The sequence below is a fragment of the Anopheles bellator genome, chromosome 1 (assembly GCF_943735745.2).
Source record: "Anopheles bellator chromosome 1, idAnoBellAS_SP24_06.2, whole genome shotgun sequence".
Taxonomy (NCBI): domain Eukaryota; kingdom Metazoa; phylum Arthropoda; class Insecta; order Diptera; family Culicidae; genus Anopheles; species Anopheles bellator.
In genome coordinates this window covers 41,599,492-41,612,593 of record NC_071285.1, presented here as the reverse complement: position 1 = coordinate 41,612,593, position 13,102 = coordinate 41,599,492, and the positions used below count along the sequence as shown (strand labels likewise).

The window sequence follows — 13,102 nt, the reverse complement described above, 5'->3', positions numbered from 1 at the left end:
CCACCCGACGTCCAGCCACCACCGTGACCGCCGCCACCGCCGCCAACCGTTTTGATAATGATCACTTTGCCACCGCCACCGTAGCCGCCGCCACCACCAGCGCCGCTACTCCAGCCACTCCAGCCCGTCTCGGCACCTTCCAGATCGGACTCCGATGATAGGACCGCGGCCACCAGGCAGCTCAGCACGATCGCACGCTGTCGGCGGACGATGAGGAGGAAAACAAAGAAAAGGGCGAAACGAATTAATCTTCCAAACAAGGATCACCACCATTTTGTCCCCTGTCCCAGAACACTCTTTGCCTCACCCCCCCGGGACAGTGAACTAGATAAGATCTTTCGAAAGGTTTTGCCAATCTCCGATTAGGTTGGCCAATTAGTTGCTCAACATTGTTGGGCGGGTCAGTTAAATTACGGTGATTCGCGATCGATGCCCAGATGGGGCTGGCGTTCCACAATCCGGAATTCAGAATCCCCGTCGCACAACACCGAACGTCACACACCTTCCACATTGTTGGCAGCAGCAGAACGCGGGGCTCGTCGAGGTTCGACTACTAACGACGCCGGCAGAGCGAGAGAGGAGGACACACCAAGATGCTGCTGACTCGGATGAGCCACCCAAGTACACTAATGCCACTAGATGGGCCGGGCCGTTGCTTTTATAGTCAGCAAACTGCACTAAGGTCCCCAGGCAGGCCTCTAGACGATGACGAGCCCCACTCCGGTCAGCCTGGGGCCCAAACAGAGCGAAGATCACTCTCGCGCGCATTCACTTCGCAGCGCCTTCCGGAGACCGGAGAGTAACCCGATGTGACTCTTGCCGCAACCCGTTCAATTACCTACACACGCTGCCGGTGGGGGGTAGGGTACGCACCGTGGAAGATTAACTTGAACATCAAACATTCAATGAAGAAGCTCACGAGAACATGGCGCTGATTCTCGGTTCCATCGGAGGCCATCGGTCACCGGACGTTTGGCTCCCAGGTGATTCCCCGGGCCGTGCGTCCATTTCCTCCATGGCGGCAGGATTGACGGTCGAACACTCGAGTGAACACAAAATCCAATAAGCCATCCACTGGGGGGTTGTTCCTCTCGTGGGAACTTCGGCACCATATAAGGACACCTGCGGTGACAAATTTGCTCACCAATTCGTTCGAGGGAATTAATTACAAGCGGCCACTTATAAGCCAAAGATGGTCAGGGCTTTGTTCCCATGTAGGATTTGGACGTTAATGTGGAAAATTTATTAAGTCGTATCAAAAAGTAATCATGGAAATTTCGGTCAATTCCGGTCCTGTTAAGATTTACGATCGGCTTTTTGGGTTGTGGATGCAGACAAATTTCTCAACCAATTTTTCCATTTAATTTTGCCACGACCTCTCAAAGATGTGTGTAGTTTGGCCTTATTATGGTGAAACACATCTCAAACGTTCCAGTTCCAGTTCAAACATCAGAGACCAAAGTTTTGCTAGGTTGTAAGAGTTCTTGTGTGTTCATGAGTGGCACCCAAAAGTCGGGACCTTTCGAAAAGACTGACTCTTCTCGGGCTTTTAGAAACAAATCAGCAGGAGAGCATAACGCTGCGCTCCAGCAAGGGTCCGAATATATAGCTTTGGTTACCATTTTGCTGTTAGTGTCTTTGCCACTAATAGAAGTTGAAAAAACAAGATTTAATACCCTTTAATTAAGAAAATGCCTCATTGTTCTCTTATAGGGCTAGTGGGGAGCATTGTGATGATGATTAATATAAAATTATTCACTTGAGAGCTAAGCATTCGCAATCCGTTCTGGCGCGTTCTTCTCGTCAGGGTGGTCTTATGACGTAATCATTCCATACGAACTGCCGAGAGGATTCCGAACAGGATTCTACGCAAGTAAAAAAGTCCAGTGCGTGAAGCTTCCGCGCTACGTGACCCGGAGTGGCGGGCTGGCTCATTCGTCAATAAATCAAAAAAAACACTGCCTGCGCCGCACACAGACCAATAAATGTGTAACGAAGCTAATAATTGGCATGATTTCGATGTCGATACCCGGCCAGCCAGCCGCGCCAACGCGGGCAAACCAATCAAGCCTAGCGCGGAGCCGGATTGGAGCCAGTAATTGACTTAATTATGGGGTGGCCCACCCCACACCGCATCCGATTTACCAAACATTTACGCCCCAAAAGAACGAACCAGAAGACGGATGGCGATCGATCGATCTCGGGCAGGCAAAATCGTGCCACAATTATCGATCGGCCCCCGACCACCGGCTTCTGTCGATCGATCATGCTGCGCACCTGTCCACAGCCCGGACCGGGGCGAAAGAATGATCTCCGACGATCGCACCGGTGGCGGGAGCCAAGAACAGTACGCGATCGCGATCGGATCGCCGGTCCCTTATCTCGTGATCGTCCTCCGAGGGACCGCCGGCCATAGCGATGGCCCTGCGAGTGTAAACCCCGATTGCGCAACGTGCCGGGAAAGTGACCCCTTTCTCCCACTGTCCTCTGCCGAAAGTGCAAGTTACCCAACGCCCTGGGGTGGGGAGAAGCGCATGCGCGGTGGTCCAATCTCTGCCTCGTCGATCCATCGAAGCAGAGCGCTTCCACCAGCTGTCAGCATAAAAGCAGGGATGATAATGGAGATCGTCCGGAGATGCTCGATTTACTCCGAAGAACTCATGTGAAAAAACTGGTGGAAAACAATCGAAATTCGCAGAATTTGTCACTCGGCTTTTGGGTGGGGTACAGGGCCCGTGTGGCGATGATGGGGCCAACGCGCTACGATGGCGGCACAGATTGATGAATCTTTTGTTCCCTAATGGGCCCACCTGAGTTGGCACGGCGTTTGGAGTGGCCGCCGGATGAGAAGGACGCACGCCAGGCACTTGCATTAACGCTCTCCACAAAGTGTCGAAGCGATTTGTCTCGTCCGACCCCTCCGTCTGTGTTTGCCCTTCTTCTTTTCGTTTGTTTTGGGTCACACACGGCCAGGGAGCAGAGTTGGCTCCGATTGGCGGACCATCCAAATGGAGTTGGTTAAGATGTTAAGGTTAATTATGATTCGCAACATTTTCATCGGATTGTGGCGCGCATAACGCACTTGACCGATGATGCACGGTGATGCAGATTCACGGTGCACCGTTGGCCCACCATCACCAGACATACATATGATATCATCATCAGGCGCCTAGCCCCATCAGATACTGGAGTGGCACTTTTTGTTTCGGTTTGGCCCAGCGGCCGTGAGCCGCGTGTACAAAGTGCAGAAACGTATTACTTATTCATAAAACACCGACCGGGAGACGGTCGGGGGCCGAGACAGCGGGCGGGGTTTGTAGTAAAAACCATCAACAACGATCGTCAAGTTGTAATGAGTTTCGCCAAGAACGGATCGGATCGGCTGCATTGAGTGTCGGGCGGACGAGCATAACGCTGAACAGAATATCTTAACCTCGTTGAATATTCATCGTGAAGCCTTTCTGCGTGCATTTTTACTACTGCGGCCGCCTGCACTTGTTTTTCGCGTACACTAACGGCACTAACGGTCAATCAACATAAATTTTCATACGAGATTTGTTATTCGGTTTCAGTCGATCACCATTTACGTCCGTTTGATCATCTCGCGAGCCAAGTTTAGCGTTCGTTCGGTGCTAATCTTTTCATAGTTTGATTTTGTTGGGGCTTAGGATCAGTTACAGTTCCAACCGAAGTACCGAAACAAAATTAAAACTCAATCTCATTAATGCTGCTGGGAAATATATCACTGTTTCTGGAAGGACCAAAACCGGGACGCCAATCGCTCATATTTTTCCTATCATCATCTACATTCGAATACCAGCGCCAAAATTATGTTTGTTACTATCTCGTATCGGATTATGGCCGATCATTCGGTTGTGTGGATAGAAGGAGTGCTCAAAAAAAAAAAACGAACGGTAAAATGCGTTCACATCACTTCGAATCGCTTAAGGTCTCGAATGCTGCGTGACCTTCGGAACAAGTGCCTCCCGTCTACCTACGCTGGCTGCAACGTGCTGGCCGCCGAAGAAGCTTCCTTCGAAGCACCGTTCCAGCAATTATTCACTCAAGTTCCTGGTTCCGGGAGCACTCCGGGCCGGTCGATTCATCTTTACCGAAGCCCCATAGCCATAGGTAGTTTATGAGGTAGTTTCCGATCGGGTTCTCCAAAGAACTGTCCGGACCCGCGAAGGTGCGCGCGGGTTTTTGTTTGTTTTGTGTTCTCAGCAGGTGAACCCCCGTTCCGGCAGGAACCGGTGCGCCACGTTCCGGCACACAATCAAGTGACAGGGAGTGATGGGCCTTAAGGCGTGTGATCAAACACGCTTGCGGGCCCCGTTCAGCGTGTCACGGTGGGGTAATCTAAAAAGTGACTTCAACGCCGACAAACACACGAACCCCTAGTAATTAATCATATGAAGCGTAAAGCAAAATATTTATCTCTTTAGCGAACCGTCCTCTGTGCCAAATGAAGTCTCGCGTATCACGGATCCATATCGCCGATGCCTCAGTTTAGCGTTCACAAATTTTGCACAACAGATTATCATGGCCGCAGTTGTGGTCTCAATTGTTCCCGGCGTATAGACGGATGTGCACTAGAGCCGAGCTCCTCTTGGGCGCGCACTAATGAGGCGGACGCGCCTCACCAGCAAATACACTCGACCGTCAACTGCTGAAGGTAATAGGAAGCATAAAAGGTAAACGTAAGAAATACGCCCGGCATGAGTTTGCACCTCAGTTTCTACACACGCCACTTTGCATTTTGGACTTAATGTCAGTCATCTGGTGCAAACGGAGGAGATGGATCCTAAATCACGCAATAATAATCAACCTGTCCGAAGCTGTGCGCAGAGTGTGTTTGATGTGTTTCGGAAACTTAGGCGCCTTTGTTTGCTCGTCAAGATGACGCGAACCGAATCGGTAGCAAATTAATTAAATCGTAATCGTTTCCAAACCTGACGGTTCCAAGCGGAAGACGCGACCGCACATCTTTGGCGCGCGCTTCGGCTGGGCGCAATGGCCCGCTGGGTGACTGGGAAACGCGCGAACCGAGCCGAGCGAAAAAAGAAAAAACGGAATACTGTTTTCCATTACTCATTTGGCGGAGTTTGTTTCTAGCTGGCTCTGGGAGAAGAGATTCCAATCACGGATTTCTATTGGTCTCGTGATGGGTCGCATCAGCTTGACTACCATCACCGCGCCCAATATCGTTTAATTAGGAGCAATTTTCCATCGACGACTGATTATGCCCTTCAGCGCCATGATGTGCTCTGCCGGATTCGCACTACATTGATTGTGATCATCATCAGGCACGATGGCGTTAATTGTGCCCTCAAGACGTGAGGGCAACAAAGCAGACTCAAAGACGCTAGCTGTAGGTCACGTGTGTCTGCATGCATCGTGTACAGGGGGGGGCGACAGCATCGCTCTATACATCATAATTAACCCTCGGATGTTCAGCATTACCTATGACTTTAAGTTACTCTAGCTTTCGATTAAGGTATTGCAATCATTAATTTCAGACATCATTTCGTTTGGTTTAGAAGAGGATAGCCACAATGGGTTAACCGGTACACGAGTCTCCCACGAGTTTGTGTCATTAACTTTGAAACTCGAAACGGGAAAAACGGATGCATGATGCAAGCGTGCCGGTGTCACTCTAGCCTCAGGGTACGAAGCAAATGTATCGGAGCTAGTAGTGACTGATTCACCGTTCGGTCACAAATTATCGCAAAAACCGGTATGCCGGCTACTAGAACTGTGCATATTGATGTACGAAGAAGCAAAAAAATATTTTACGTTTCAACGGCGTGTTTGCCAGCGTTAATTACCATTCAAACCAATCAAATTCTAGTGTGCTGCTGCAATCGATTACGTTATGCCATAAGTAGGAATCCTTTTCACTAGAACCGTAAAATGAGCAGAAGCCCGGTCCGCCAGCAGGGATAACACAAACGAAGCGGCTTAGAACCTGTACATTTTCCACGATGATCTACAAATGTAAAAAGGTGAATTATTATTGTGTTACACAATATGTTCAGGAAATAATTGAGAGCAACATGGGTCATCAATTTGCGATATGTTTTCCATAAATTATTTTCGTTAGTTTCTCCAAACAATACTGTAGAATTGAGAAGTAGAGCTTTGTATGAATTCGAAAAAAAGATGATCAACCGCACTTTTCAGCTTGTACTCGTCGTTGGGACCTTCCGTACACCCTTGAACGATTAAATTGCAATCGATCAACTAAAGCGTGATGAGGTCGAGTACGACCTGCGTTGGGCAAACATTTGCTTCCAAGTGACCTACAACCTCACAAAAAATCAGCAGAACGAGCAAAACAACTTCACCCCAAAGAAACGACGGTCTTTCGCTGGGCAAACGGCTCAGTGAGCGAAACAAATGTGGTACACACCAGAATAAACGACGAGTACTGGAGAATAATTGACGGTAAGTAAGTAAACCAAGCGGACAAAAGGGCAAGCCGACTTTTGGAAGCAATTTATCAAGCTAGGTACCGGGTCGCTCAGTGTGTCCCACATTTCCAGCGATTCATCGAGCCACAGCCACCGGTTAACAGGCTTCGAGGCTTTGGCTACGCCTTTTCATCACTTCCCATTCTCGTTTAGCTACCAAATCGATTCGTTCCCGAGCATCGCAGCCAGTGTCGGCGGTTGATCGCGCCGCGGTTTGTCGACCAGACTTGGAGTAGCACCCTGATGGCCACCCCAGGCCGTGAGGCGAAGGTTAGAGCAGGTATCCTCCCCTTGCGCCGTGCGACCGCCGTGTGTTGTTAATTTATCTTGGGCTGCTCGTTTTTTTTAATCTACCATCGTCAAATGTGCTCGGAACCAATTGCAAGAAGGCCATCTTCAAAATCCGATTTGATTTCGCTCTCACTCTCAGTCTCTCTCTGTCTGCCCAGTTCGTGTGCGCTTGCACTTGTGACGTTGATTGATGGGTTAACGGTGCCAACAGAAGGACTTGCGCTACTTGCCGGTAAAGCATATAAAATTTTCATTTAAACGGGAAGTCGGGAACCAGCTGGCTATGTCATCGTACCATTTAGCCGTAACCCGGGGATTGGGCGAAGGATAACGAACGGAAGGCGGATGTTTCGTTTCAGTTATTCTCGCGCTACGGCGAAATGATGTCCGGGGATGTTTATTGTTCCTTAAAACATGTTACACTCGCGATCGTGTTCACCGTGCCTCTCTCGCGCTAGGCTTTCTCCAGACCTAATGGCTCAGACGCCAAGCGACGGTCAGAAGAGAGGCGCTCGGGAGAGAGAAGGCTCGGGAAGCCTCGAGCGAACCGGATGTGTTGGGTACTACCCAGAGTGAGAGTGAGTGTTGTGTTCCGCTAGAGTATAGAGGTAAAGGTACAATCATTAAACAAGTCACACGCGATACGCAACAGATTACATTCAACACTTTCGTCTGTCTTATTATCGTTATCATTAGGTTAGTGTATGGTTCTACTGGTGTAAAGTTGTGTACGTACGTGAGTGTGTGTTCTCTTGTTTTCTTGCATTTCTACGATTACGCTCTGTTTGCTTTTATTGTTTTGAATCTTATTACTTGTTAAATACTTTTGTTTTGACCGCTCGTATTCAGCACGCCCGGTTCCTGTTCCGTTTTGGCGACTTTCGCTCCGTTACTTTTTATTATTCTGCACTACGCCGGGGTTTCGCCCACTTCGGTAGCAAACGGCAGGTGTAAATCTTATCGTAATAAATGGGTTTTGTTTTTATCACATATAAATTGTACAAAAAACCTATCCTACTACCCACAGTACAAGGAATGTGCTCGATCCTGCAGCTCACTGCGCACCACGTTCTCTACTAAGTGGCGTATCTTGTTATTCGCTTTCCGAATGTGTCAACTAGCTGTTCAATTTCATTGCCCCATCGGTTTTAATTATTGATTATTTTTACACTAATTTTTGTTCGGTTGTGTGTATGTGTATAGTAGAAAGTTTACGATTAAGTTCTTTTTTTCTCTGTTTTGTGGGTGTGCCTTCCAGAGGTTGCTTTCAATCCTCGGTCAGTAATTTGCGGCAGCTTCTGTTCGCTTTCGCGGGGGGGACAGGATTGAAAACGGGGAACCCCAGAAAAAACCCGAATGCATACGCCATTGGCGGAGTCTTTAGAGGTTTGAGAACACAGTTTGGGACAGTAGATCGTAAAGGGGTGTAATATGGGTGTCACTGCTGCTGCTGCTATGAAAGCTAAGGTGCGGTAGTTAATAAGTGAGTACGTTGTAGGATGTGTTAACGAGATCTGCAATTGCTCGATAAACTATGGCTAAACTGCATGTTAATTCATGTTCTCAGTGTCGACACGAACAATGGTTTCTCCTGAAGGAGTTACAACAACTATCCATCAATCAACACTAGTCTCCGCCGTATATGCGGTCCATATTCATACTCTCAACTATTGATCAATGACAAGTGATCGCAAGAGGGAACTTTAAACTAATCAACCGCCACATAAATAGAGCGTGCAGCAGAGCGAAGATGGAAAAGGAGTGATGGAAACAAATTACAATCCTAGCATTTACATTTCTGTAAGAAATTTTGGTTCAGCCGATGCCATCGTAGGGGTTCTGACGGTGTGTATCTTATAGTCTTTCAGAGTTGTCCTTTCTCAAATAAACTTTCTTCTTTACGAAGCGAGTCACGCGTCGAATACTTAGTTTGCCTCAGGTATACCCTACGGATTTATATCACAATCATAAACTCAAAATACATATATATTATCTACACTGGCTAAAAGGTTACTGGCTTGTGGTTTTGGTGCTCTCCGATCCGTGCTATCCCGGATAGTCGTATCACCTGGCCCGGATTGCGTTTGTGCATAGACTCTGCATTGCTGTTCACTACCACATGTCAGCGGTACTTAGTCACTTAGTGTCTGGAGGAAACTTACTCAAACAAATGCTACACAATTCCTTCCGTTCCGTGGGTGCGGCCATAAATTCCTCGTAAGCTAGTGAAACAGTCTACACGTTTAACGTCACTACCAACGATCACGTCACTCAGATACGATTTATGAGGGGTTGTTATTCAACTCCAAAAAAGTCCTTAAACTGAGAAACAGAAGTTACTCGAGATGGATTGCTTCTAGGTGTGATGTTTTCGCATCGTTTTGCATTGTAATCTCTTAATTCAAAGCAAGAGTTCCCCGAGAGATTCAGATATACACGGTGGTTGAATGAAACACAGAAGTAAAACAAAGTTATTTTGGGACACGGTACTGACCTAATACTGGAACTTCCGCAAAAATATTTAGCATCGAAGCCTATCATCTCACCGCTAACAGCACCCAAAGCACAGTCTTTTGCCGTTATCTCATTATTATCATGAGCCAACATTAGTTTTGTAAAGCATTCGCGGGAGACAGCCGTCGTAGACAAGTTGTTAGCAAGTGTTTTGCGACAAACAGGGAACCACATTAAAAGAAGGCAATAACCCATAAGTCGCCTCCATCGAGAGAACACTTTGGTGTTGTGTACCTGGCATTTCAAAGAAGATTCTTCTAAAATTTTACACTGAACCATAGGTTCGCAGTACAGTCAAACTAATAAAAGTAATAATTTCCACTCCATTATCAGACTGTACCTGTATCAAAGTTCGTGTGAAAGTTGTATGTACCGCACATCTGGACTGGGGGTTCACTGGACCCACAAACACCACGCACGGATTCAATTTTCGTGACTTCCATCGATCAGCGACTCGTGCTGTTCTTCCAGGTCCGGTATCCGAACGACGTTCGTCTTCCGACAGAGCCACAGGCGTCGGTAGACCGATTTGCCAAACTTGAGCAGCGGATCGCAGTCGTCAAACTTCACCAGACAGGCCACCAGCAGCAGGGAGAGAAACATCGGCAATGAACCGAAGTAGAACAGCGGTGGATACGTTTTGCCGTGCAGCACCATATCGAACAGCATGGCCAGCGGTATTTGCAGCGAAATGGCCACCGTTCCGATCAAGGACGACGTAAGAAAACATCCCCTGGAAGCAAGAGAAAAAGAGAAAGAGCAACAATAGAACAAAGCCAATTGCAATTGCGTCCGCCCTACGTACCACAGCCAAAGAGCCTCCGACAGTACCGTGCCGACAAGCCCGTTTAGAAAAAGCACCATAAACTGCCGGCGGGTCGGCAGCTCGAACACTTCCAGCTGGGAAAAGTTCAGCACGAACAGCAGCGGCCACAGTAGCAGCAAGTTCCACAGGCCGACGAAGCCGAAAAACAGTGGAATGCTTATCTTCTCTTCCGTGTCGCTCTTGCGCTTGACTAGTACCAGGTAGGACGCGTAGAAAAAGGCACTGAGCAGGGCCAGGACGATTCCACGCGACATTTTTGGCTCGTTAATCTCCGACAGTGAAACCATCACCTGGCGTGCGGGGCGCGAAAAAGAACCGAAAGATTAGATGGATGTTTCGAATGCTACGGTGTGCCAGAGAGTGTCACCTACCGCGCCGGAAATGCTGAGCAGAACGGCAAAGAATTTGGTGAACGTTAGCTTATCGCCACACGACGACGGAAACATGGCGGCCAGGATGAGCGTGAAAAAGCTCGAGCTAGAACTCAGCAACGTCACCATGGCCGTTTCGCTCGGTTCCAGAGCCAGTTGAAACATGTAGTTGGCAATAAACCACTGCAAATAATTATCACCATTACTAAAAGGCCCGCCGATGGCCCGGAAGGAGGCGTGGAACTCACCAGCACACAAAACAGTAGCGCTATCCGGGCCGTTTTGTGGTGGGACTTTTGTCGGTGCACCCTCAAACTAGCCGCATACGAAAGCCGGGACATAAGGGCCTCGGACGCTTCATGTGGGGACATCTCGCGCACTTCGGCCACTTTGCTGAAGCGAACGCTGCGTATACTGGAATCGTCACTCTCCGTTCCTGACACCTGTGCGTCCGCTTTGATGGGCACAAACGAGGAGTCGCTCTGTGAAGGAAGCAAGCGAACGATGAAATCAATTGCACTAATGGGCGCCTGGGCGACAATCCCTTACTAGACTCGACGTTCCGTTGGCGAAATAGCTTTCCTCCTCTTCGGTGGTGTCCATCAGCTGTGAACACAGAATCAAGAGGAGTGATGGGTTTAGGAATCGTTCGACTATCACAATGGAACAGTATTACCGAATAGTTGCCATTGCGAGCGCAGCTCTCCTTCCACGGCGCTATCAATCCGAGCACTATCAAGTACAGTGTGAACATGGACGCCTTGAAGTAGGTGCAGAAGAAGGGTTTGTCGTAGTTTTCATTTTCGTAGAGAAACTGCAAAGGAAAAGTGGAACATTTGATGTAGCACGGGCGGAAATAGACGAAACCCACCGCACCTACCTTGGTTAGCTCGCTCGACGAAACCCATATGATATCGACAAGGACCAGCAGCACGATTCCGAGCACCAATTTTTGTGCCTTGTTCAACATGCTTTCCCGAGACCTGCGCGCACTCCACGATCACGTGGTGTGCTATTTGGCGTCTTTAGGCAGATTACTTCCGATCGGTCAATTTTGTAACACATACACTAGAGGTTCACACAGGTATGTTGCAATCGACCTAACGATCGCGTGTCCTCTCGGCCGAGGCAACTTTCAGCGAACTTTCCGTCGCACCGTCTTCATTTCACATGTTGTTTTTAATTCCTATATTTACGTGAATCATAATACGGCGAAACAACTCCTAAAATGGAATAATACAGTTTTGTAAAATGTTAATATTGATATTCAATTTAACGAATTATACACCATATGCTACGCTTCACAGCACTTTTCAATTCATCGTAGCGTATGGGAGCACTTCCTTGCATACATTTAGGCGCTTTAGTTTCAAAAAAATCGTTTACCATATGGAACCACCTAGGACACGCCGCTTATCTTCCAAACACGTTACTTACAAGTCTGATACTGATAAAATGTCGAAATCAACTGTACTTTACGTCACGAGCACATCACGGGCGTACCATATGCTTCGCTGAGACCAAATTCTTTGTGGCCTTTTTCACGAGTGCAAAAGCATCTCGTCACAGCGCATATGGCCACACAAGAGCACTTATCACCGTAGCGCTACACAAATACACTCGTTTTTTTGCGCAGGGTTAATTGGCTGAACCTAAATAAACATACGCGAGAAATGGGTCCGCTGGGCCAAGTGCACGGCAACCGAGCCGGGAATTCTGAGCTTGGAGGTTTGATATGGCCCGACTTCGTATGCCACCGACACACATTTTGTACGAGTTCCTGCAGACCAGTTGGACCAGTTTTAGTTTTTACCCGGCGACTATTCTACCTTCATCCGATTCGGATCCGTAAGCACGTTGTTTGACCACCCAACTGGACCGGAATTCAGCCGCCACACTGAATGCACCTAATTTATGTCACCCGTGATTGTGACAGGCAAATAAATGGGACAACTCTTCCCAACAATACGGCTCACTAAAATGATATCAGTTCATAACACGGCCGTTTATTGCGCTCTTCTCCATTGTTTTCGGACACTCTCTCTCTCTTTCTCTTTCGGCACAACCAGGCGTCATCGTGCCGAATCCCGCCCCGCGCTACCGATCTCCGCCAACCGCCGGCTCGCCAGTTCAAGTTCAGCGCGTAGTGGCGGAATGTTTTTATTGTGCCGTAAAACCGACGATGACGACGCGACGTCGACGGGACAATGAACTGTGCTGATAGACCAGCGAGAGAGAACCATTCAATGTTTGACACACGAGGCCATCGAAAACGTAATAATTTTCACTACTCTTCCCCGAAAACACACACAGTTTCGTTTTTCCCGTTGACCTCGATGAATCATAATTGATAATGTAAATAAAGCAGCGTAAGAAGCAGTCCGCTGGTTTGATGGTGCGTATCGGGAAGCGAAAAGCGGAGACTTATGTAACAAAACCACAAACCTTCACACAACGCGCTTAACACGGGCACATTTGTAAATTAGAACATCGTAAAAACTTCTTCGGCACAGTCCACTTCTTCTCGTTTTTACCGGGACTAAGAAAGAAAGAGTTCTGTATATATATATATATATTTACAGCACAAAGAGCGCAGCAAACGTCAAGCTGACTTTTCGCAAACAAAC

The 13,102-nt window shown here is 48.0% G+C and overlaps 2 protein-coding genes across 2 annotated transcripts in view; both read right to left on the bottom strand.

Moving 5' to 3' along the window:
• Nucleotides 1-623, bottom strand: part of LOC131215611 (loricrin-like) — a 1,236-nt gene extending 613 nt beyond the window's left edge. The window contains exons 1-2 of the mRNA XM_058210003.1: nucleotides 503-623; nucleotides 5-197 (exon numbers count right to left, since the gene is read on the bottom strand). Coding sequence (XP_058065986.1) covers nucleotides 5-197; nucleotides 503-511 — 202 coding nt within the window. The 5' untranslated portion in view covers nucleotides 512-623. The remainder of the gene's footprint in view (nucleotides 1-4; nucleotides 198-502) is intronic.
• A 6,535-nt stretch (nucleotides 624-7,158) lies between these two features.
• LOC131207360 (solute carrier family 35 member F5) lies at nucleotides 7,159-12,984 on the bottom strand. Its single transcript, XM_058199975.1, has 8 exons — nucleotides 12,921-12,984; nucleotides 11,356-11,698; nucleotides 11,152-11,289; nucleotides 11,025-11,081; nucleotides 10,724-10,957; nucleotides 10,476-10,658; nucleotides 10,084-10,394; nucleotides 7,159-10,011 (listed from the first exon to the last, which is right to left on the bottom strand). The coding sequence occupies exons 2-8, from the start codon at nucleotides 11,443-11,445 to the stop codon at nucleotides 9,702-9,704; spliced, it is 1,323 nt and encodes a 440-aa protein (XP_058055958.1). The 5' UTR covers nucleotides 11,446-11,698; nucleotides 12,921-12,984; the 3' UTR covers nucleotides 7,159-9,701.
• Between the last annotated feature and the right edge of the window lie 118 nt (nucleotides 12,985-13,102).